The sequence below is a fragment of the Typopeltis vanoorti genome, chromosome 9, assembly GCF_054136105.1.
Source record: "Typopeltis vanoorti isolate ZY-2024b chromosome 9, IOZ_Tvanoo_1.0, whole genome shotgun sequence".
NCBI classification, from domain to species: Eukaryota; Metazoa; Arthropoda; class Arachnida; order Uropygi; family Thelyphonidae; genus Typopeltis; species Typopeltis vanoorti.
The window spans coordinates 62,233,707-62,260,913 of NC_143557.1; the positions used below are offsets into that span (position 1 = coordinate 62,233,707).

General features: G+C 34.8%; 1 protein-coding gene across 2 annotated transcripts in view; it reads right to left on the reverse strand.

Moving 5' to 3' along the window:
* Nucleotides 1-27,207, reverse strand: part of LOC150103087 (malonyl-CoA-acyl carrier protein transacylase, mitochondrial-like) — an 86,301-nt gene that overhangs the window by 19,850 nt on the left and 39,244 nt on the right. For both annotated transcript variants that reach the window (XM_090398554.1, XM_090398553.1), the window contains exon 3: nt 16,390-16,477. In XM_090398554.1, coding sequence (XP_090254680.1) covers nt 16,390-16,477 — 88 coding nt within the window. The remainder of the gene's footprint in view (nt 1-16,389; nt 16,478-27,207) is intronic.

Genomic DNA, 27,207 nt, shown 5'->3' on the forward strand with positions numbered 1-27,207 from the left:
TGCGATTAGTACAATCAGAGAGAGAGAAAACAAAGTATACAGGATTGGGGGGGGGGGGCATTTCTTTTGAGGTGATCTAGTGTAAGACTGAGGCCAACAGGACAAAATATAAAATTGGTTGCTGCTAAGTCCATGTGTCAGCAGCTTAGTACAGTCAGTGCTGGTCAAGTAATTATTATGGGGGAATTCAATTTCGGAGACAGGCTGGAAGGAGGAAAAATCACATGGCAGGAAGGAAATGGAATTTATACGGTTACTGCGAGATAATTACTTCAGTCATGAGTGTGTTGGATCTGGTTATAAGATCAGAGGACCTACATCTCCTCCAACTGGAGAGAGTGATCACATGTTCTTGACTTGGGAGGTAGCAAAATTTGGAATATTCAGTTAAGAAAGGGATATGTGGTTTATTGCTGTACAGAAATTTGTTTTGCTGGCCTGGTTAGTTGAGTGGTTAGCACATCCACTCCAAACCAACAAGCTGTGGGTTTGAATCCCACTGTGAGCATGAATGTTTGTGGTTGTCTTTAGGTGGGAGAAGAATTTCATTGCCTGGTGTGATACCACTCCTCTGCTTACTGGAGGCCTAAAGTGGCTTGAAAAAGTTCCATGTTTGGTCTCTAGTGCAAGGTTTCTGGACCAGGTAAAAAAATGAATGAAAAATACAACAAAAAATAACACGCACACGATCAATAATATATATATATATATATTATTGATCGTGTGTGTGTTATTTTTTGTTACATATATATATAGCAATTTGTAGTATTAACTCGGTATTGGGATATGTTCATATTTATATATATTGACTATAACTGAGACTAGAATAACAATTAAATTTATTCAAAACGCAACATTTTTCATCGGATTATCCGACTTCTTCAGGCGTGGGAACATAGAAAGCAAATAAACACTATAAGAAACATTGTATCACTATACAAACAACTATTATAAAATTCAATTAGTTTTGAACTGTAGCTACAGTCAGTGTTGAAGTTCTATTGTTAAGCCTATAATATCGTTAACCCACCCACAGTATGAATGTACTATAAGTTCACAAATAAACCTTTCACATGAGTTCTTCAATGCTGTGAAACTGTCGATGTAATTTCATTTGAACTGGCTCTACTAACGAACTACAAGAATTTGTCTGATGCCTAAACACTTTTTACTCTAGGATTAAATTCACTTTTCAATTAGAAAGCAACACATGATTGCCATTTTTAGACATGTGGCCATGTTTGTCTACAGACCAAGAAAGAAATGGATTGACAACATTAAAGGAAGCACCCGCTTAAACTCCATAATAGAACTACATAAAAAGACAGCAGACAGAAAGAAATGGCAAAAATTCGTCTGAGTAAAATAGTTTTCCATTCTTTTTTTTCCAAAGAATGGAAAACCATTTTACTCAGGGAGTTAAGTTAACATTCACAGAGTGGAAGTCGCAACATTAATCAGCAATAGCTTGCAGAACTCAATCTTAACCTTAGAACCACATGGTTCAAGAATTATAGCAATTAATTAAAAGGAAAAGAAAAGGGATTTTTTTTCAAAATTATCCAAATTTATGCTTCCGATCAATTACATGAAGATGAAGAATCAGATACTTTCTACCAGCAACTACAAGACCTTATTGATAAAACAAATAAAAAGGATATCCTAATAGTAATGGGAGACTTCAATACCAATGTAGATTTAAACCTGACATGAAAGATGTGATAGGCAAATATGGAGTGGATGAGAGAAATGAAAGAGGCGCATTCTGTAAACACAACAATCTATTAATCTCTAACACTATGTTTTTCCCATAGATCACCACACAAATACACACAGACATCTCCAGATTATATGATTAAAAATTGTATTGATTATATTCTGATCAAAAATAACTGGAAATCCTCAATCCAAAATGTAAGCATACTGAAGAAAGTAGATTTTGACTCTGATCGTGAATTTATCTGCAAAAATTAAGTTGAAATTTAAAAATAACAAACCAAAGATCCTATAAGCAACATTATTAACATAACAAAACTGAAAGATATAACTATACTAAACAACTACAGAAACAGAAAATAATCTTTAACAAAGTAGAAAATACATGTAAAATGGGCAGAGAAGTAGTGGTAAATGCTGCAAGAAAAATACTTGGTACAACATTTAGAGCAAATAATGAGTAGATAATCACAGAAATTTTGGAAATTTTAGAAGAAAAAAGTGCTGCAAAAAATACTCTGAACAGAGAAAAATAAGCAACATTATAAAAGACTGAAAAACAAAATAGATAGAATGTGGAGATCTGCTAAAAACACTTGGTTAGAAGAAAAATGTGTGAAGCCAATAAAAAGAATGATAGCAAGACTATATAAAATTATAAAAAAAAAAATAACAAACACCCCAAAACAGGCCACTAAAACTACTAAGATAAAAACAATATTAAAACTGGAACAATCCAAGAGATTAAATACAGGCAGCCCTTGTAAACCGAGGACTGCCTGTAATGCCAGATGCTTGGATGTGCTTTCTGACTGTAGTGTGGTCTGACTGAGAAACGACACTAGCAGGCACTCCAGTGTTTACCGAGCTACAATGACGTACATGTATCAAACCTAGTTTTACTGTACGAATCTACCTAATTGTTCTATTTAATTTTTTTTTTACATACATATGTATTTAAATTGATAAAGTATGTAATTACTTACCACATCTGATAAAAGAAGTGCAGAAAACTTAGCAGAACTTGGTGTTAAGAAGGTGTGAAAATCAATCACACTTGAAAAGAAGATGGAGGCGAAGTCTGTAGAAGTATGAACTTACCTCCATCGACTCTTACTACAATTATGAAAAATGCAGATAGAATAAAACAGTCTGCGCAACAATCTACGGCAGTACTAAATGCAAATTATAGCAGGTGATAAACTTCATGAAAAAATGGAAAAATTATTATCATTATGGGTGGATGACCTGAATCAGAAAAACATTCCTCTGACGCAGGCTGTTATAACTGAGAAAGCAAAACAATTTTTGAGGATCTTAAAAAGACAGATGGGGACAAAGAAACATTTTTAGGAAGCCATGGTTGGTTCATGAGATTTAAGTCTCGAAGTAAGTGCCATAGTGTCAAATTATGTGGTGAGGTGGCAAGTGCAGATGTTACGGCAGCAGCTGCTTTTCCTAAAGAATTTCAAGACTGTGTAGAACATAGAAGTTATCCTCCTGATCTCATATTTAATGTTGATGAGACTGGGCTCTACTGGAAAAAATTGCCATCACACACCTTCATTTCCTGTGAAGAACGTTCTGCTCTAGGAACTGGAGCTCCAAAAGATAGACTTGCGCTTTTGTTGGGTGCAAATGTCTCCAGAACTTTGAAGCTTAAACCAATGTTGGTGTACCATTCACAGACACCACATGCCTTCAAGGGTCTATTGGAAATGGAACAAGAAAGTTTGGGTTAAACAAGACGTTTTTATAGATTGGTACACAAATTATTATTTTTGTCCTACCGTGCTTTGCTTCTGTAAAGAAAATGATTTGCCAAGGCATTGCTTCTCTTGGATAATGCCCCTGGACATCCTCAAAACCTTATTGAAGTAAGAACACCATTTGATGTCAAGGTTGTTTACATGCCCCAAACACTCCATCGCTTTTGCAACCGATGGATCAGAGGATTATATCAATCTTTAAAGCCTATTACTTCCCTATAACATTTATGGAAATGGTAAGAGTCTTGGACACTTCAGGAAAAACTATTAAAGACTATTGATGGTTATTCGATATTTTGAAGGGCATTAACAACATCAAGGCAGCTTGGAACGAAGTGTCAGCAAAGTGTTTAAAAGGAGCATGGCGAAAATTTCTTCCAGCATTTATGCACAACTTCGAGGAATTAGAGCATGAGGAGAATATTATTGAAGACGTTACCAAGCTTGCGAAAGAGGTGGGATTGGACGATATTACAACTGAAGATGTGACAGAAGTCTTAGAGAGCCCATGATAAATCGCTTTCTGATGAAGACTTAAAAGAATTAGCCGAACAATTAGGTCAACATTCAAAGGAGGAGAAAGAAAATGAAGAGAAAATGGCCGATTTACAGTATCCTTGCAAGCATAGAGACATTGACTGATGAACTCTGCAAAATGGACCATGATTGGGAATGGAGTGCGAACGTAAAAAGGAGTGTAATCGCATCTGTTCGACCTTACACTGAACTCCTTAAAGAAAGAAAAAGAAAATCTAGGCAGTTAGCACTGGACTCTTTTTTCAAAAAAAATGCAAGTGATCCAAAACCAGGAACTTCAACATAGAAATACGTAATATCTTTTCGAAGTTTCATATTTTTTGTATATAATTTTGTTTTGTTTTCGTTATTAATAATTTTATTTTAACAAATATATATGTATGTATTATCAAATCTTTAAATATAATAATGTTACACATACTTCGTGTGCATATTTTTTGACTGGCGGACCATAACTTTGTACCTCCCATTAAAATTGGGTTCATTTTACACCGATTTGGTTTATGCCTGTTTTTTCGGGAACAGAAGTGAGGCGTAAACCAAGGGCTGCCTGCACTTTTCCGGAGGGAAGAAGACTGGAAAAACACAAATGAAGAAACAGAAAAAGAAAAAGCCTCATTCATAATAAAAGAAATTTTGAATGCAATAAACCAAATGAACTTATCTAAGTCACCTGGTTATGATGAACTTCCTACTGAACTGTGGAAATTTGATTTCTTTATCCTCCCTTTTTGAGAATTGGTATTATGGTGCCTGTCTTCCAGTCATCTGGAATTCTACCAGCATATAATAATGGTTAAAAAGTTCCAGCAGGAAATTGATGGCTGTTATGCCATCATGCTTGAACTTTTTAACCATATATTATATACTGGTAAAATTCCAGATGACTGGAAGTCAGGCATCATAATACCAATTCTCAAAAAGGGAGATAAACAAACATGTGAAAATTATAGACCCATAACACTGCTAAGTCATAGCTATAAAATCTTCACACACACTATTCAAAAGAGAATTCAGACTTTAATGAATGAGACAATAGGAGAAGATCAAGCAGGATTCAGACCTGGAAGGTCTACTATAGACCATATTTTTACATTTAATCCCCCAAACCAACCAGGATGTCTATAGACGTCTAGCTAAATCTGGATACAATTGTAACACCAATTGAATAACATGGATAATACGTGCAATTTGGTCTCACTATTTCATCCACATCAGTCGGCAGGGAGATTAATAGCCTGGCTGAAAAGTACTGGGTATATAACTTACCTATATATTGCAGTTTTAATGACTTCAAACAAGCATTTGATTCCATTTACAGGAACAATATGATAAACATCTTAAAATGTACGTAGTTAGATTCAGAACTACAAACTTTTATTACAGATTATTATAAAGATACCAAAGCAACTGTCAAATTTAATAAAATAAAAACAAAATAGAAAAAGGAGTCATTCAGGGTTGTCAAAGTGGACACTCTCACCAAATTTATTTCTTGACTATCTCAAAGAAATATGCAAATCCATAGCTGAAGAACCAGGTCTACAAATAAATGGCATGAATATCAAGTACACCAAACACATCAGCAGATGATATTTCTTGCAGAATCTAAAAAACAACTGAAAAAACAATAAACATTTTAAATGAAGAATGCAAAACTTTTTGAATGAAAATCAACCTAAGCAAAACTAAAACAATAAAAATAGGAAGAGATGAAGAAATATCACTAAACTTAAAAAATCACATACTTGAACAAGTAAAGCAATTTACATTTCTTGGCAGTCTCGTTACTCACAAGCTCGAAAATACAGACTTAACAAAGGATGATCTAATATGAATAAATTAAACAAAATATGGAAAAATAACAGCATTTCAAAAAGCATCAAACTAAAACTCGATAAAACCATTATTATACCTACAGCAAAGTATGAAGTAGAGACTGGGACACTCAAACCAGAAAGAAATACAGAAAATCAGAGCATTTGAAATGCCTAAGAAAAATAAACAAGACTCACCGGTCAGAAAACAAAACAAATGAGTAAGTCACGCATGAATTAAACTATAGAGACGATATTATACCTATAATTCTTAAACAGGAATTAAGATGGTTTGGACTCCTCCAGAGAATGTCCTTTCAAAGATTACCAAATATAATTAGTGGATTGAGTGGCAGAGACAGAGTTGTAGAGCAGGCGCCCTCACTTGATGAGTCTTTGGACTTCCTGGAGGTGTCTAATAATAATAATCTTGAATGGAATCACTGAAGGAAGATCAAAAAGAACTTGGCTACAGTCTTTGAAGGAAAGGTCACAATTATTGAACCTCAGAGAGAGATGACAGAAATGACCAGAGAGAACCAAATGGCAAAGAAGATAGTAACGAACAGTCCATGTCCAGAACAGAAATCTCGGAGGTGCTTACCATTATTATTAGCTTTGTCCTCTTCTCCAAATTTTCTCCAAACATTTCTGTATTGTCTGGTATTTATGTACAGTGCTGTTCTTTTTTTTTTCCCAAAAAGGACCAACTTTTCCTTCATTTATGTTAGCTGCTTTCACTAATGACTTGAAAAATTTATCCACAAATGGTTCCACTTCATTAGCATAACCTTCTGTGGGACTAGAGGCACAAATAAGTTTCTTTATCAAATTCCTTGTTTTGATGTTTGTCCAAATGACTATTTGAAATTGCCTGCAAATCTCTGTGTTTGGTGTTAAATGGTATTACTAATCCTTACTTTCCCCATCACTATTGCTTGAATATAATACCCTATAGAAGGATTTGATTCTGTTTCAGTCATTTGAGTAACAGCAATTATGTCCACATGATACTTTTTCTAGTTCATCTGTTAGTTTGACTTTTTTTTTTTCCTGTCAACACTTTTTATACTGATGATACCTATCTATAATTCTTCTGACATGACATTTGTGTCAGTAACTGATTTTCACTGTCCATCCTAATTTCTTAATGGAAACAGTGGGACCCTTCTTTACCCAGGCAATGCCCCAGCTTGCATGACATTTCACTGTGTCATACCATGATGATAGTTTCTAAGTTTATGCCAATACAGAAAACACTTTGAATGGCTAAAGTTCCAAATTGCAGCCATCCTCATTTATTCATTACATACTGAACACCCAGTAACAGAGTACACCACATGAATGTAAAGACTAGACATTAGGTCAGAAGCCCCTACAGAGAGTTCTCTGCATTCCTTGAAGGCTTTGTGAAGGTCTCCCAGTTATCTCGCTTGACATTTAAGCAATCCCATTGAAATTAAAAAATAAATAAATAAATAAAATATTCAGTTATACCCTCCCTGAATATACAGACCACCAAATAATCAAACACCTAATAATCTTCTCAGATTAACAGTGGATGCTTGCGATTTTCCCTCTTACAAATAATTCTGACAACTAGCCCCCCATCTTACCCCCTCACTGGTCATACCACTTTTTTCGTTAAAAATTCTACCCAATTTAAAGCTTCTATTAAAAATTGAATTTTAAACATTTATTAAATTATAGTCAGATTTAGTATGCATCACTCCTCTCTTTACCAAAATCCCCTTTTTAAATGATACCTTAACACCTTTAAAATCTTTCTCAGACATCACAGATCTTCACTCTTTCACCACTGCTGCAGATTTTTTCTCTTAGAAGAACAAAATATACATTCCTATTATTATTTATACAAAAAAATATATTATTAAATATATGAAGAGCCAAAGGCTTCAATTCGGCAACATGAACTTATTTAAGTTAAGGGATATTATATCCCATATTGTTTCATAGCCGAATAAGAAACTCAAAGAGTTTCCTGCAGAATATAGTAGAAACTATATAAAGTTTGGCGAGTCCAAGCGTAGGCAAATACCTGGATAGTGCAACTGACCCATTTGGTAGTGCAACATTGAGGCAACTCATAGTAAGGGTGGAGCAAGTTCCGATCACTATTCTTGGTATTTACCAATAATGTGAAACCCAGCTCCTAGGAGCTGTATTACTGTTCTACATTATAAGAGAAGGTCACTACTCAGACCAGTTTCAACTTTATTGAGGTCTCATCAGTGAGTAAGTAGACCTAGTAATAACCACCTTATTATTACATTACTCTAGATTTAGAGAAAGGTGTTGGAAGTTTATTTTGCATTTGGTTAGACTAAAATCAGTTTAGTTTAATCCTTTATCCAAGTGTAAGCAAACCAAGTTTGTAGCAAACAGAACTTACATATCCTACTATCAGTGACCTTCTCTCATAATGTAGTGCAACATCATAAAGGATGATATCATAAAGATGTTATCTATATGGATCACATTATGAAGGAAAGTGGTATTAAACATGATATCAAAATTGGAGATGTTAATGTCAGCTCTTTGCTTTATGCAGATGATGTTATACTTGTAAATAAATCTGCTACAAGTCTGCAAGATTCTCTGACTAAATTGAATAACTGTTGTAATAGATATGGTATGAAGGTCAGCAATAAAAAGACAAAGACAATGAAAATAGGCAGAATCATTGAAAATGTCAACTGTGTTGTGAATGGAGAACCTGTGGAACAAGTAAAACATTTCAGCTACTTTTAGTGAAGATTGTAAATTAAATATAGAAATAGACAACAGAATCAGCAAAGCTGGTATGGTGGGAAGTCAATTGAATAAATTCATATGGAATAAGAGAGAAATTAGTCGGAACACTAAATTAGCTGTATACAAGACAGTGTTCATACCAGTTTTAACTTATAGATCTGAGAGCTGGGTCAGAAGTAAAACACTTGACCAAAGACTAGAGACTGCAGATATGAGAGTGCTGAGAAAGATTAGAGGCGTGAACAAATGGCATCAATGGCAATATCATATTAAAAACGAGGACATTAGGAAAGAACTTGACATTGTCAGCATCCAGGAATGTGTTAACAGAGCTAATCTCAGGTGGTATGGTCACTTAAACAGAATGGGCGAAGAAAGATTAACAAAACAAGTGTTCTCTGCCAGGTTGGGAGCAAAACGACCCAGAGGAAGACCAAGATACAGGTGGATTGATATGGTACAAAGTGCCTCAGATGATAAAAATATAAGATCTGATAATGTTGGAGTCTTGACAAGTAACAGACTGATTTCGAGGAAAATTGTAGATAGAAAGTTAGTAATGATGTAAATTTTTCATGTAGTACTATCATATCCTGTACACCCCTTGAGGGTACATGGCAGGAATTCGATGATGATGATGATAAATTAAAGATGCCAAGAAATTATATTCTTGGTTTCATCCTTTATCCAAACGTAAGCAAACAAAGTTTGCTTATGTTGAAGCAAACTTTGAAGTGTGAAGTCATATCACAACTGGGCTACTTGTATATAGACACTAATGACTTCACATCAGTTGCCTCAGTATTCCATAATGCAATGCATTATGGGAAGGGTCACTACCCAGACCTGTTTCGACCTTTACTGAGGTCTCATCAGTGGATGTAAAACCAGACCCAGAGGCGATACCAAAGTTGAAGTAATGCAGAAGTCATATTTCCTATACGAGTAGCCAAAAGGTGTCGCACCTTATTATTAAAATACTCTGGATTAGAGAAAGTTGTCCAGTCCTGAAAATAGTTCAGGCACAAACTTTGTTTGCTCAACACTTGGATAAAAGATTAAATCAAGAATATAATTTCTTGGCATCTTTAAGTTATAGAATAACCAAGTGAAAAAACTTCCAATATATATTATGTGTTTCTCACCTATGAAAGGTTATTAATAAACCTATAATTCTTGTTGAAAGGCTTATACGCTGGTTAAACATGATAACTAATAATTAAGGAATTGACAGCGTACACTAGAAATATAAATTAAAACCAAATTTAATAAATACTTTCCGATATTGTTTTTTCCGATGACGTTGCCGAAATATCGGAAAGTATTTATTAAATTTGTTTTTAATTTATATTTCTAGTGTACGCTGTCAATTCCTTAATTATTAGTTATAATAAACCTATAGTACATTTGTACTGTGGGTGGGCTAAGGATTTTTTCTCTCCATTTTTAATATATATATATATATAATTTTGAAGAATCTACAGCTGTCCATAAAAAACCAAATTTTACTAATACTAAACCAACTTAATTTTAAATGTATTCAATTTCTCCAAACATAGTAAATTGTATAACCTTTGTCTACTATATCACTTTACTTTGTGTTACAACTTATAGTATAAAGATGAAGATATTTCTATGACAGAAATGAAAAACTGGAAGTATTGTTGTTATGTTCCATCAAGTCGTTTTCGACTCATGGTGATTCTATGAACATACATTCTCCATTCAGATCTGTCCTTGGCCATATCTTTCAGAATTTCAAAGCACATTCCAGTTGTTTCTTTAACTCCACCCTTCTAATTCTTGGTCTTCCTCTTCTCCTGCTTCCATCAACTTTAGCAAGCATCATCATCTTCTCCAGACTGTCATTTGCTCGCATAATATGTCCAAAGAATGACAATTTTTGCTTGATGATCATAGCTTCGAGAGAGCAATCTGGTTTTATTCTGTCTATCACTGATTTATTGGTTTGCTTTGCAGTCCATGGTATTCTTAGCAAGCTTCTCCAAACTCATAATTCAAATGCATCTATCTTCCTTCTTTCACTCTTTATCAGAGTCCAACTTTCACATCCATACAGTACCACAGGCAATACCATTGATTTCATGATTCTGATTTTTGTTGTGAGGCTTAAATTTTGCTTAAATTTGTCATTGCTTTGAACAAAGGCAGACAAAGGGTAACTTCACAGTCATTTTGAATACCAAAGATTATATTACAAAGATCGATACTTTACTAGCTGACCAGTCTACATATCAAATATTAGAAAAAGATTCAACCATGAAAAACCACAACGAGACCAATCTTTTGATTCGCAATATGAATGGATGGCCTCAGGACTTATAAAGAAAACTAAAATGTTTATACCCAATAACTCCACGTCTGTATGGTGTTCCTAAAGTACATAAAGATGAGGTTCCACTCTGCCCGATCGTAGATGGCAGATACTCTCCCATATACCTACTAGCCAAACACCTCGCTGACCTATTAAAAGAGAAGATAAGGAAATCAGCTTCATACATAAGAAATTCTTAACACTTCGTTGAAAAACTTAAAAACATTAATATATCCAACACAGACTTATTGGCAAGTCTGGATGTGGTCTCTTTGTTCACAAACGTACCAGTTGAAGAAGTCATTAAGATTATAAAAGATCTCTTTCCAAATGATATCACGCAACTATTCTGCCACTGTCTCAAGTCCAACTACTTTAAAGTTAACAACGTAGTATACCAACAACTAGAAGGCTTAGCAATGGGCAGTCCCCTGTCACGACCACCATGTGCAAACCTGTTCATGGAAAAATGAGAAAATTACATCCTAGCAAAAATAAATTCAAAACCATCAGTCTGGTGGAGATATGTTGATGATGTGTTCATTATCTGGAAAGATAAGGAAGATACCTTACATGAGTTCCTCCAAAAAATTAACTCCTTCCATCATAAAATTAAATTCACATTAGAATTGGAAAACAATCATCAATTACCCTTTTTTAGATGTAGTTAAAAAACAAGATAATGGAAATATCAAACTTACAATATATCGTAAACCTACAGATACTGGACGTTATCTCCATTATATATCCAATCATCACTATGCACAGAAACTGAGCATTATACATATGCTAAAAAACAGAGCCAAAATATCATGACAGAGGAAAAAGACGTATTGGCTGAGCTTTCCCTTATATCAAAAACTCTATCACAAAATGGTTATCCTCAAAATATTATCAACAAACTTCTCTATAGAAAAAACCTCCAGCAACAACCTCAGATGACCCAGTACATATCATCCATCGTCATACCTATGATCAGTCTCCACCAAAATAGCAAGAATCATGAGACCTTTTAACATCAGAGTTGTTTTTACACCTACCACAACTACAAGACACTTATAAAGATCCACTAAGGATAGTGTCGCTTTCTACAAATACGCAGGTGTTTATAGCATACCTTGTACGCGTGGCCTTACCTACATAGGCCAAACTTCAAGAAGCCTAGAAAGTCAAAAGAAGGAACATGTCAGATATGTCAATCATAATAGAACAGACACCTCAGGGTTAGCACATCATTTCTAAACTTCAAATCATTCAATAGATTGGGATAACAGTTCCATGCCATATATCGAAGAGGATTTTAGATGTAGAGCCTAGCCTTTAAAGAAGCTGCAGTAGTCCTATGAACAGGAAATAATCTCAATAGAAACCAGGGAATTATATTAAAAGACATGTAGAAAAATCTGTTAAATTCATTAAGTTTAACAGAACTAAATTACACAAAAAATTATAAAATGTGACTTAATAACAATAACTAAGTCTTCATGCCTTATGCGTGTGATGTCACACATACTCTCCAATTTGTCTAACTGTTTTTAAACCGTTACTTCATTCTTTTGATTTTTGCATTTAATACTAGCATAACCTTTCTCATCTTGACAAAGCTAGACAGTTACAGCTAACGAAACTAGTTGACGATTTGTATAAATGTTTATTAAATTCATGGTCTTAAAAATCAAATAGTATGTTTCAATTTGTCATTACTTTCTTTCTGAGTAATAATCTTCTTCTAACTCCTTCAGTACAATAACCATCTTTATCAATTCGGGATCCTACGAACACAAAATTGTTAACTGCTTCCATTTTCTCTCTATCTACTTCAAAATCATTAAATTCACATGTTGCCATAAATTTTGTCTTTTTGAGGTAAGGTTAAGCCGATATTTAGCACTTTCTTCTTTAACTTTCATAATAAGTTCCTCCAAATCTTCTTTATATTCTGCTAGCAAGGTGGTATCATCTGCACACCTCAAATTATTAATATTTCTAATATTAATCAAGGAAACAAAGGTAGACATGCTTTTGATATTCCTGTGCTCTTTCTATTATCCATTCTTAAAATGTATTCGCTGTACAAGTTAAACAGGTACAGAGATAAAATACATCCTTGTCGCACCCCTTTACCTATAGTGAAATACTCAGTTTCTTAAAGATCTGTTCAGATAGTAGCTTCTTGTTCGTAATAAGGATTCCTCAGAAGGATAATGAAATGCTCTAGTACTCTCATTGTTCTTAACACATTCCACAGTTTCACATAATCTACAGAGTCAAAAGCCTTGCTATAGTAAGGAAACAAAGGTAGACATTCTTTTGATATTCCTATGCTCTATTATCCCTCTCACATTAGCGATTTGATGGAATTCTCTTGTTCCTCTGCCTTTTCGAAATCCTGCCTGTTCATCTGGCATTTCTCTCTTCATGAATGGTTCCAGTCTTTTCTGAATGATCTTAAGTAAGACTTTACTTGCATTAGAAATCAGTGCTATAGTTCTGTAATTTTTGCACTCTCTCTCTCTCTCGCATCGCCTTTCTTCAATAAAGGTAGTATATAAACTGATTTTTCCATTCCCTAGGCCATGTAGTTGTGATCCAAATTCGCTGACAAAAAGCTTTTAAAATTTTAGCTGCCTCTTCTCCCAGGGCTTTGAGCAGCTTAATAGGTATTCCATCTCTTGGTGCCTTCTTACTGGATAGCTGTTGCAGTGCCCACCACACTTCACTCTCCAGTGGTACTGGCTCCTGTGTATAATCCTGCTCTTCAAATTTCTCAGTAATTTTGGAGTTCTTTCTGTAAAGGGCTTCTGTATACTCTTTCCATCTTTCTTTGATGTCTGCAGCTTCTGTAAGATATCCTTTGTGTTTACTTTTCAATATTGTCACCTTGGCACAAATCTTCCCTGTTAGTTCTCCGATCTCTTTGAAAAGATCTCTTGTTTTGGTCTTCTATTTGTTGGCATTCCTGGTTAAAGTATTTTCCTCGTCTCTTCTGCCTTGTCATTGAAACTCTGCATTCAAAATGCTGTACTTCCTGCAAATTTCCTGTGGCTTTCATTTTCCTCCTTTCCTGAACAGTTTTGATGGCATTTTCTGACAGCCATTTAAACTTCTTTTTATTCTTACAAACTGTTGGAACATTCTTCTTTGCTTCTGTTTTAATTATATCTTTAATCTCTTCCCACAGTTCATCTGGTTCTCTTTCACACAAATTGAGTGTTGAATCTGTTCTGTATACTAATATTGTATTCAGCTGGTATGTTTCTAAGATCATATTTGATTGACATTTGTGTTGTTTTCAGTTTCCATAATTTCACATGTATCGTAGCCACTAATAACTCATGGCCTGTTCCACAGTCTGTACCTGGAAAAGTCTTGACAGATTGAATTGCACTTCTCCATCTTCTTTGTCCAAGTATATAGTCAATTTGATTTCTGTATTGTCCATCAGGTGATATCCATGTGTACAATCTTCTTTTGTGCTGTTTAAAGCAGGTGTTAGCAACAAAGAATTCTCTGCACAAACTCAACTAGTCTCTTCTCTGCAGTGTTATGAATACCTAAACCAAAACGACCTGTTATTCCTTGTTCCTCAGTCTCTTCCACTTTTGCATTCCAATCTCCAATAAGTAGCCATAAATCTCACTTTGGTGTTGCATCTATCACTTGTAAATTGCCATAAAATTCTTCAATGTCTTCTTCTGGTGCCTCTGTAGTGGGTGCATAAACCTGATGGTCATATTCATTGGATGTCCACTCACTCTGAGAGAAATGATTCTGTCACTCACTGGATTATAACCTAATACATACCTAGCCATCTTTTTCCTGAGTAAGAAAAATACTCCATTTTTACGACTTGTCTCATGTCCTGAGTAATACACCATATAGTCCCTTCACTGAAAATGGTCCATTATATTTTTGTTTAATTCTTTCCTTGTTATTTCCATTAAACATTCAACATACATTTTAACTAGCACTTAAGCGTTAGACACCCACCGTGGAGTTCGTTTTGAGCTTTTTACTTTTAAGAAGGAGTTTGCTAATGGTGTTCTCTATCATAAGAACTGACAGCAATTACACTCGTACCTTTAATATAGAATTTACTACCTTGCTTCAGTCATGTTTTTAATGGTTATTATTCTGAAGAAAATGCAGTTTATCTGTAAAGTGTTACCAGAATTTTGTACTGAAACGGTATAGTTTCTATTTAATCAATGCATGGTTGTTTCTGCAACTAAATTAATAACCATTAAATTTATATATCTCAGTGAATGCTATATGGTATGGTATGTCATTTATTAGATATTGACCAAGAGGGCTAGATGGATAGCATCTCTGCTATTCAAAAAGCTGAATGTGGGTTTGAATTGTACCATATGCATGGCAGATGTTTATGTCATTACTTGGTGCAAGACCACCACCTCACTCATAGGATGTCTGAAGTAGGATGAAGAAATTTCTGCCGCTGGTCTCAAGAGGAGAGTTTCTAGATTGTTTAGTCATTAGCTCACACTGACAGTTCTTTATTAAAGAAAGGAAGTTAAGAAAGTTAGTTGTGCTAAAAATGTGTGCATAAAAAAAAAATCACATTTGATGTCCGTAGATGCTGTATAGTCACTCCCGTACCTCACCAGGTTTGGGGAGTGAACTCTTCTGCTAGAATAAGTGGTAGGGTTCAAACCTGCAGCCTCTTGGTGGAGAGCAGACACGCTAGACTAGCAAATGTAAATGCAACATATGCAAACTTTTTGTTTGCACAAACTTTATTAATGATTATAAATCTAAAAAACAAAGTTCACCATGTCAATAAAATGATGATAAGGATACAAAATTTACACTTTTAGAGTATAGAAGATTACTGAATAGAGAGCATTGGTAACTAATTAACTGCATAACACAAAGGAAAGGATACTCATAATGCTAATGAGATCTTTAAAATAAAATGGAATGAAAAAAGAAAAGAATAGAAAAAAAAATCCTAATACTCTAATTCACTCATTTCAATTTGTTTCATTTCATTTGTTTCAATTTTGAATTATGAGCCAGCTCATAATTCAAAATGAGCTGGCTTTTATGTGAACTGAATCCATGAAAGGCTATAATCCAACTTAAATTATTACATTATTTTGTATCCTGGATGAGCTAAACATTAGATAATCTGGATGACCTTCAAGAAATCAAACATAAAACATTTCAAGCCATCAAGTCTCCAGAGTGCATTCGTAGTTTCACACTGAGAAATGAAATTCATCCGCCACCTGAAGACACTCAGAAACATCCAATGGGATTCAAACCCACAAGTGTCTACTGACTGGAGAGGAGAGGTGTTATCTACTCGGTCAATGCTTAAAATTAGTAAATTAAGTTCTCATAATATCCTTAAAAAGATTCTGAATTCATGAGGTGATTTTATTTATCAGATTAGGAGAAAAATGCAAACACTTACCATCCTCAAAAGATAAGGCTCCAGCAAAAACCAACGCTGCATATTCCCCAATACTGAAGCCTGCAGTTGCAATACAGTTCTCAATTGTCTGTTGATACAATAAACTTTTAAGCGATGCATACCAAAATTTATAGATTTTCAATATTATACATAAAATCAACATGCTTTAAGGATGGAAACAATTATCAAACATTATAACAGCATTTTTTGTTTGTTTTATTTTATGAGTATTATTGATTACTTCACTCTCTAGATTATTTTGTTTTGGGAAGGAAGGAAATTGTTAATCCATTCTGTTCAAGACAACTGGCTTATTTAAATAGTTCAATATTTCCTGCTACTGTCCCTGCCATGCAGATTTCTAACATCATTCATATCAACTTAAATGAAATATCTTTGGTACATCTCATCTTCCTTTTACCATCTTTTAACTTGCAGTGTTGAGGGTTTATTAATCATCAGACCTCAAACCATTCACAGGATAAGGTGGTCAGCTCAATACCCAGGTGTATCCTATGTTCTGTAGTGTTGAGTTCTCGAGGCCGGTTTGCCTGCTTTGCGGGAAGAAAACCCCCAGAATAAACTGGGGGAAAAAAAACCTACTGTTCATGCAGTAGGGTTTTTTCATTACTGCATGGACTGGCTAACATGACTATCGCTGAGGAAGATCCTTCAGCTCCTCACGTCACTGACGGGAATCAAACCTAGGACACTCCTTCCCCAGGCATATGGTTGCGAAGCGCACAGCCACTAGGCTAATCGCGCAGACTATTTTTGGTACATCAGTTCAAATTTGAATACAACTGTCAAAACAGTTTGGTTTTGGTAATACAGCCTGCAGAAAAAAATAGAATTTATGATCAGAAATGTCTGGAAGTAAATATTTTGCAGGGAAATGAGTCATCTCCTTCATAATACGGTCTTGTTGTAAACAATGCAAACATTGTTTACAACTTTGAGAGAATGAATAAGTAGCAATCATTCCACTCATTCATTCTCTCCAAGCAAAAAATCTAGTCTGCACACCCTTATACCCCCTAGTTTCTCTCTCTTTGTCAGGTACTGAAATTTTTTTGTGTGTGTTAATCTTATAGAACTTCTTCAATAACTTTAATGTCCCTTCTTTTCTGCATATCAACTAAACTTTGCAATCAGAATCCACACCTTCAAACTATGATCTTCACTTGTTAGAGTAATTTTCAACAACCAAGCAATCCTTTGAGCTATTTTGCCAAATTTGCAATATGCCTTCTGAACTTCAACTTTCAACCATTACCTAAAAATCCCTAGCTTCATCAATTTCTTGCAATCCAGTGCCATTAATGTGATACACAGTATGTAATCTTTTCATCCCACAGTACATAACCTTATATTTTGCAACAGTCAATTAACAGCCATTATCCTTGGCATACCATGCCAATGTATTTAAATCATCCTGCAGGATATCTACATCACCATTAACTATTGCCTTCCACAGTTTTGCAACATCAGCAAACAACTGAATATCTCCCCCTTAAATCATTAATATACAAATAAAATTGTAATGGTCCTAATAGAGCCTTGATTCACTTCATTACTTACTCTCATTCTCCTAGTTTCCACTTCATATACTACTTTCTGGTGATCTATCAGCGCCCCCCCCCAAAAAAAAATTCATAACACTGGCTTTGTATCCATTCCTATTTGCTACAACTTAAGTAATAGTTTTCCATGCAGTATTCTGTCAAATGTCTTTGCAAAGTCCAACATATAGCCATTTCCCTATCTAATTCTGCTATCACTCCATTATAAAATGTAAAGCAGGATCAATTTTCTACATCACCTTCTGTGATGTTAACTGGTCTATAATTTGCTATTTCCATCTAGGAGCCTTTTATGTAATTGGGCTATCTTATCCTCTTTCCATTCCCTTGGAACTTTCATAGAGCTGAGAATTCTCAGCTAATCAGCTAAACTTTGTTAAATTTGATATAATTCTTGATATAATGCCCCACTGACACCATATAACTGTAGCGTATTGAATAGCTTCTCTCTTGGCACCCTGTCATATGCCTTTTCCAAATCGGCAAAACTTAAATACAGACCTTTGTTATATTCCCATGCTTTCTCGACTATTTGTCGTAACGTGAAAATCTGATCCTGCCAGCCTCTATCTGGCCTGAATTCAGCTTGTTCTTCACCATCCTTCTCGACCGTTTCTCAAGTATACTTGCATATATCTTACCAAGAACACTTAAAGAGCTGTAATTCTCACATTCAGTTTTATTTCCTTTTTTATATATGGTACTACGAGAGCTCTACTCCAATCATCTGGAACTCGTCCCTCTATCCAGGCCTTCTGAACTATGCAGTGTAGCCACTGTAAGACTTTTATACCTCCATACTTGTGCATTTCTGGTCGAATATCATCTACTCCTGCTGCCTTTCCACATTTCACACTTTTGATGGCTTTTTCTACTTCAAGTATTGATATATATATATATATATATATATATATATATTCCTAATTGCATGCCTGGTGAGTTTTTTTTTTTTTTTTTTTAATCACTGCTAGTTTCATTTAGCAATTTTTCCAAAGTAATTACTCCATACTTCAGGATATCTTTTTCTTCAGTTTTCATGTCACCTTTATCATCTCTAATTACTTTTACAGCACTCTTTCCTCCATTTCTGAACTGCTTCAACAACCTCCAGAATATCTTGCCACCTTCTTGATATTTATTTTCTATGTTCTTACCAAAGTCTTCCCATGACTTTTGTTTAGCTAGTTTTACAGTGTTTAGCTTTCTTACATTTGTCTCTGTATTCTCTAAGAGCACAAGCTGACTTATTTGCAAGGAACTTTTGATATGCTTTCTTCTTTTCCTTCACTGCCTCTTTAACTTCCTGTGTCCACCAGTGAGTTCTGATTTTTTCTATCCTTGCAGACAACCTCACCACATGCCTCTCTGGCAGAATCAATCAATGTTTCCTTCAGAGCTTGCCACTGAATCTCCAAGGTTTGGTTCCTGTTCTCAAACTCTTATTTTTTTCTTGAATAATGTTTCTAGATTTTAGTCTACAGTTCATATCTGAGAGCTGCTCAACTTTTATTCGTTTTAAAACATTCTTACATGTTCTTCTTTTCAATATGAAATTCAATTTTATCCTGCTTAAGACTAAATGGTGATCACTTCCAATTTCAAATCCTCTGTAAACTCTAGTGTCCTGCACCAGAGAGAAAATATCACTATCAGCAATAATATAGTCAATGAGACTTTTCTTATTCTTTGCTTCTTCTCTTCATGTGAATTTCTGCACATTTTTATTTTGGGACATAGTGTTAGCAGTAACCAGTCCATATCCTGAGCAGAAATCCAACAAGTATTTGCCATTATGATTAGCTTTGCTCTTTTCTCCAAATTTATCCAAAATATTTTCGTATGTCTCACAATCATTTCCTACTCTGCTATTTAGATCCCCAACAAGGACCAACTTTTCATTTTTCATTGTGTAAGTTGCTTTTTCTAAAGCCTCAAAAAATTCCTCCATTCTACCTTAGTAGAACCTTCTGTGGGATAAAAGACACAAATAAGTCTCATTGTCCATTTTCCATTCTGATAATTGCCCACATCACTCTACTTGAAATTGCCTGCCATTCAAGAAGATTAGCCTCGAATTTAGTGTTGAATACTATGGCTACTCCTTCTTTTCCTTGATTGTCATTGCCTGAATATAACATTTTGTATTTATTGATCAGAAAGTGCTCATCAGTTTTGGTCTTTTTTGTTTCAGTCACCCCTATTATGTCAATCTGGAATTTATCTAAATCCCCAGCTAGCTCCATTTCTTTGCCATTCAGGCTTCTTATGTTGATAGTACCAATCTTCAATTCTGGTAATAATGAGTTGGGGCGTGTTTTAGGATTTGTTCCAGTAGCTGACTTTTCGTTGTTCGCTCTGGTTCCCTGGCGAAAACAACGGGGGCCTTGTTTAACCGGGCGATGCCCCAGCCGGCATGAAATTCTATCATGTTGTACCATCATTTAATATTGTGGTTTAAGCCAATAAGAATACAATTTAGTTGGCTAAATCCCAAATTGCCAGTCCATCCTCGTTCTTTCAGTATCCAGGTAGATCCCTAACAGGGTGCACCACAAGAAGGTGAGAATTGGACATTAGGTCAGAAGCCCTGTCAGTTCTCCACATTCCTTTAAAGGCTATATGGAGGTCTCCTCTCAGTTATACAGCTTTGACCCTTAAGCACCCTTATTAATGATTATTCCATTTATTTTTATTTCTTCTTCTACATCCTGATGAGCCTCTCTAAGCATCTGTTCACTATAAAGGTTAAACAATAATGGTGATAACTTGCATCCATGTCTAACTCCTCTCTACCAGGAATTCTCCTGTTTCCTATCCATTTACATATACTGACGGTGTTTGGACCAATATAATCTCTTTAAAAGTTCCAAGTCATAATAGTCAATATCAATAATTTCTAGAATGTCAAAAACCTTTTATGTTTCACTGTATCAAATGCCTTTTCAAAATCTAGAAATCCCCCAAACAACTTTTCACCATGGTTTAGTGTTTTCTCTCCAATAATTCTTAGACAAGTTATAGCCTCTCTAGTTCCTCTGTTGGTTCGGAATCCAAACTGTTTCTCATTCATTTCTTTTTCTATTTTATTCTTAATTCTCTCTAAAATTATTTGTGCTAAAATTTTTGCTGTGCGAGTTATAAGACTTATCATTCTAAAATTGTTACAGTCTAAAACTCCTCTTTTTTTTAGAATGGGGATAAAAATTGATCTTCTAAACTCCTCTGGTAATTCTTGTCCCTTATAAATTTCGTTAATAATTTGCCATAACACTTCCATACCTTTTTCACCTATATTCCTTATAAGTTCTATCTGTATACCATCTATTCCACAGGATTTTCCTTCTTTTATCTTTTGAATTGCTAGATTCAATTCCTCCCTCATGATGTATGGTCTCTGCCCACTATGCTCTTTCATTTGATTTTCTCCTCTTCCTCTGTCTTCATAAAGTTTACTCACAGCAGCTATTTTTAATGCATGGGCTGTATATAAGCATGGCCTGGTGCACTAGAAACCGAACTTAGCCCATCAAAATAAGAAAATCCAACATATGTTTATTCATCTTTTGAGATTGACATTCTTGATTATTTTTAGACAAATCTAACAAAGATTCGGCAACTTGCTCTCTAAAAGCAGTATTGATATGTTTCTACCAGTCATACCTTTATAGAGGAAATAAGAGTTTATGACAGACGACCCTAAAAGCATGTCGACAGCAATTTTTCTGTACCATTTGAAATCCTTTCTCAAACTTGTTGAGTAAGATTTGATCTGGTCAGATAAATCTATGAAAGTTTCAGATTTGTTATAATCTACGATGGCATCAGGCTTATTTACTTCAGAATTTCGACTGGATCTGACCAACATGCTTTGTAGAAAGAGCTAGGTCATCACGTTTGTGCTGCCACTTCGTGACTACAATTCCTCTATTGCTCTCCATAGAGATACAGTCACCTTTTTCCTAGTTTTTTTTAAATTACTTCTCCTGGGTTGTTTTTCCTCAAGGTACTAACGAGGTGTGTTTTTCTTTCAAGTAACTTAAGGGCGAGATCTACACTCATGTAATAATTTTTTATGTAAACTGTTCTGCCACAATCCAGCAGTGGGTTGCATAATTTCATAACAACAGTAGTTGGGACATTTTCATTGGCATTTGTCAAATTTTTCTCTTTTCCGCAATAAATTCTGAAGTCATAGGTATAGCCACCTACAATGCACAACTTGAATAGTTTGACTCTGAATTTATTGTTTGTTTTTTATGTATTGCAGAAATGTTATTCTGCCTCAAAAAGAACCAACTTCTCGTCTATACAGACTCATTCTCTGGGTGTGAAATAACATTTGAAATTAGCTTTCAAAGATTCAATTAGTGACATGAGCTTATACAGTCTATTGGAAACATCTGCATTTTCATTATTCGAAAAATGTCAGTTTGATAGCAGCAGCTCGAAACGATTTCGTGACATGACATTACTAATTTTATTTGAATACATTATTTTTTCGACCAATAGACGGGTGAGGCAAACGGAAAAGACCCATCCAAAGCTGCAATCCAATGAAAGTCTTCATTTCCTGTATGTTAATATCCTTCCATTTGTTGATTCTCACACTGGGCAAAAAACTTGCGTTTATTTTCTGAGAAGAATAATGATTAGTTTCGTTGATCACGAGTTCCAACAAATGATCATCTAAGAACAATCTATAAAAATCAATGGGCAACTTTTCAAACATATTTTCAAAAAGTTCAACAAGTATTCCTGCATTTTCACCTTTGAATGGAAATTCCTTCAAATACCTTCCGGTTATTTTGTCCCACGCGAGAAAAGGTAATTCATCTTCATTATCTTTTACTGAGGAATCATTTAGGTAGAAATTACTCACAACATTCTCAATAGCTTCTGTGATGTGGTCGTCTGTAAAATAGTTTTCGGTAGGCACGTTTATGGATGAGGAACAAGATGGAAAAACAGGAGAAATGTCTGGCAGTGTTTTTTCTTTTTCAAGAGTGGTGTTTCACTATCTGAAGATAATGAGCAGCCTGCTTTACTTGGTTCATACTTTGCATCATCAGATGAGCCCTCGAAAGGATGGTCTTCTTCTTTCGACATCAATTCGTCTAAAAGTTTTTGCAATATTTGCTGCTGTCTCTCGTAGCCATCCATATTACTAAAATAATAACGTTGTCAAAACATTCAATATTTTACATCAGCATTACCTAATGAAAAGAAGTACCCGTTTTTTGTTTCACTATATCAATCACTTAGCTAGCGATAAAACAAACAAAACAAAGTCAACAACTCTGTAAACAAACATACTAAGAAATCCAAACTTGGTAGATAGGTTATATGTGAAATGCATATGCCTCACATAGCCACGTGGTGTTTAACTGTTGGCACATGACCTTTCCTGCTGATGGAACTGACTTTGTCTTCTTTGATGCTGAACAAACGGTTTATGTCTACTGTTTTGACTGCTGTTTGGATTCTGTAATGGTGAATCCAAGTCTCATCCATAGTAATAAATCGACGCACAAAATCAGTTTTATTATTATTAAAATGCTCCAAGCACTGTTCAGAGATTTTCATGCGAGTGTGTTTTTGATCTGCTCTGAGCAAGAGCTTCACCCATCTTATGCAAAGCTTTTTCATTTGCAATTCTTCATGCAAAATATATCCTACACATTCTTTTGAAATGCCTATAGTCTCAGCAATTTCATGCACTTTGACTCGGCAGTCATCCATATCGTGCACTTGTCAATGATTTATGGTGTTGTTGCACTTTTTGGACGTCCTTCACACGGATCATCTTCACGCTGGAATGGCCACGTTTAAACTCGGCAGCCCATTTCTTAATTGTCGAAAATGAAGGAGAAGAGTGCCTGTAAACTTTTATGAACTTCAAATGAATTTCTTTTGGAGTTAAACCTTCTTATACAAAGAATTTTATAACCACACGATACTCAATTTTATCCATTTCAAGGGATACAGACAACACTTTTGCTTCAGACAGCTGTATAAAACAAGCTACTTGGTAGAATGACTTGCAATTTTACATGGATGCTTATGACAGATGTACCAACTTAGAAAAATAAAAATCTTGCCAATAGTGTTGCCATCTATGGTCGAGGCCGAGAACTTTTCAGAACACCCTCGTATAAAATAAGACCTAATATATATAAGATTTTGAAACAGTTGAGTACAGATATAAAGAAAACAAAACTAAACACTGAATTGGAATTAGAAGAATTTCTACATGGAATTCTGGACAGATAAATATTTTAAAAAAGATAACTGGCAAACATTTAATGAAAAATCACCTGGAGAAGATGAGTTAGGTTCAGAATTATATAAATATGCAGGAATAAGGTTCAAAGAAAGACTCCTATTATTTTTAAATAAAATATATTCAACTAGTAATCCCCCAGTAGAAGGTAAAAAAGCTAATTGTGATCCCTATCTTTAAAAAAGGTAGTAGAAATGACCCTGAAAACTATAGAGGTATAAGTATACTAAATTCCTGTTACAAAATATATAGCAGAATTTTAAATAACAAACTAATAAAATATTCTGAAAAAACTATTATCTTTTTTTGGCTATATATAGCCTACTTTCGTTTAGGAGTGCCCATTTTTTACAATGTCATTGGAGAGTGTTTTACTCAAATCTTAGGGTATTACATGATGCGTTATAAAACTAACATATGAAGAATAATATAGGAGGAAATACGGACATACCTTTTGTGTATGTTGCTGGCCGTCTCCTTATCCCGGCGATATGCATTCATCTGCTGTTAAGGGAGGGAGTTTGGGTAAAAGTGGGGGTAAATCAATGTAGAGGAATTATTTGAAAAAATTTGGGAAAAAAACCAAGGATTTTTATATGCATAAAATGATTATTATCAAGGATCCGTGGGGAATGCATTGGGGGGGAGGGGGATGAAGAGGAAGGATTAACTGGAAAAGGTCAGGTGTGGAAGTAATGGGGTGTGAACCATTTTGAATGTGCGTCGTCTTCTGAACTCATGGTGGAAGTGGAAGGCTATGTCACATTGGCTTGGTGTTTGTGCTTGTGTTATCTCCTATTGGTTGAAGTCGTGACCTAAATTTTATGTTATGGAGCTTCCAACTCTCGGAAATTATGTAGGGTTGGTGGACGTTTATTGAGTTTGTCACATTTTATGGCTATCATTTCCAATATTCCAAGCATTGCTTCGTTATCTTGTATGTCTAATATTATGGCCAGTCGATTCGTGGGGTATGTTTCTGTTCAAGGACATGGATTGCTATTTCTGTTTTACCCCGCAAATCGATAAGGCCATGATATTAGACATGAAAGATAACAAAGCAATGCTTGGAATATTGGAAACAATAGCCATAAAATGTAATGAAAACTCAATAAACGTTCACCGATCCAACATAATCTCCAAGAGTTGGAAGTCCCATAACATAAAAATTAGGTCACAACTCCGACCAATAGGAGATAATACAAGCGCACCAAAGACAGAAACACCAAGCCAATATGACATAGCCTCCACTTGTACCATGAGTTCCAAAGATGACGCACGGTTGAAATGGACCTTTTCCCATCAATCCCCCCCCACACACACACACCCAAAGTGCTCTCTACCCACCCTTAATAATAATAATTTTATACATATAAAAAAGCCTGGGTTTTTTTCAAAATTTTTTCAAATAATTCTCCCATATTGCTTTACCCCCACTTTTCCCCCAAACCCTCCCTTTGACAGTTTAGCAGCAGATGAATGCATATCGCCGGGATAAGGAGATATGCCAACAACATCCAAAAAGGTACGTCCGCATTTCATCCTACATTATTCTTCATATATTAGTTTTATAACACATCGTGTAATGCCCTAAGATTTGAGTAAAAAACCAATGACATTATGGAAAAAGGGTACTCCTAAACAAAAGTAGGTATATAGCCAAAAAAAAGATAATAGTTTATTTTAGATGAATAACATGGGAATTTCCCAGAAATAATACCTATTCTGAAAACTTTATTTCAGAAGTATAGAATGATTTTAGAAAAGGACGATCATGTATAGACCCAGCCTTTTTGCCTAAAATTAATAATAGAGAAAAGAAGAGAATACAATTTAGAAACACATATTACATTTATTGACTTTGAATAAAGCATTTGACAAAGTTAATAGAAGCATTTTATTTAACATATTAAAAGAAAGAAAAATACCAAATAATATCCTAAAAACTATCATAAGTATATATGAAAACAATCAAATACAAATAAGATTAAATCATGAGCTATCATATACGAGAGAGAGAGATAAACCAAGGAGTCCGAAAGGGATGTCTCCTTTCAGCAACTCTTTTTAGTATTTATCTAAATGAAATAAAAATTTTATCAAGGTATTAAACTTTCTCCTACTGTGAACTTAAACACTCTCCTTTATGTCGATGACCAAATAATAATTACAAGTTCTGATGATAACTTACAGAAAGATATTTTAAATTTAAATGAGATAGCCAAAGATTATGGAATGATAATTCTATTCTATTCCCTGAGCCATATGGCTGGTGGTGGTAGCTATATGCTACCATACTAGGGAAATGACCATGAGCAGGATGGTTTCCCGTTGCCTTACTTGCCATACTATATCCTATGACTGTATCCTGTATGTTCACATTGCCGGTTTGCAGGTTTGTATTTTAGTCTACAGTTGACATCTGAGAGCTGCTCAACTTTTATTTACTTTAAAACTTTCTTACACATAATTCTTTTCAATATGAAATTCAATTTTATTTTGCTCAAGACTAAATAGTGATCACTTCCAATTTTCAAATCCTCTGTACACTCTGGTGTCCTGCACCAGGGAGAAAACATCACTATCAACAATAACATAGTCAATGAGACTTTTTTTATTCCTTGCCTCTTCTCTCCATGTGAATTTGTACACATTTTAATGTTGGAACATGGTGTTAGTAATAACCAGTCCATGTCCTGAGCAGAAATCCAACAGATATTTGCCATTATTATTAGCTTTGCTCTTTTCTCCAAATTTTCCCAAAATATTTTTGTATGTCTCACAATCATTTCCTACTCTGCTATTTAGATCCCCAACAGGGACCAACTTTTCCTTTTTCATTGTGTCAGTTGCTTTTTCTAAAGCCTCAAAAAATTCCTCCACTTCTACCTTATTAGAACCTTCTGTGGGACCATATTCACAAAAAAAAAAAAAAAAAAGTCCAGTTCCCCATTC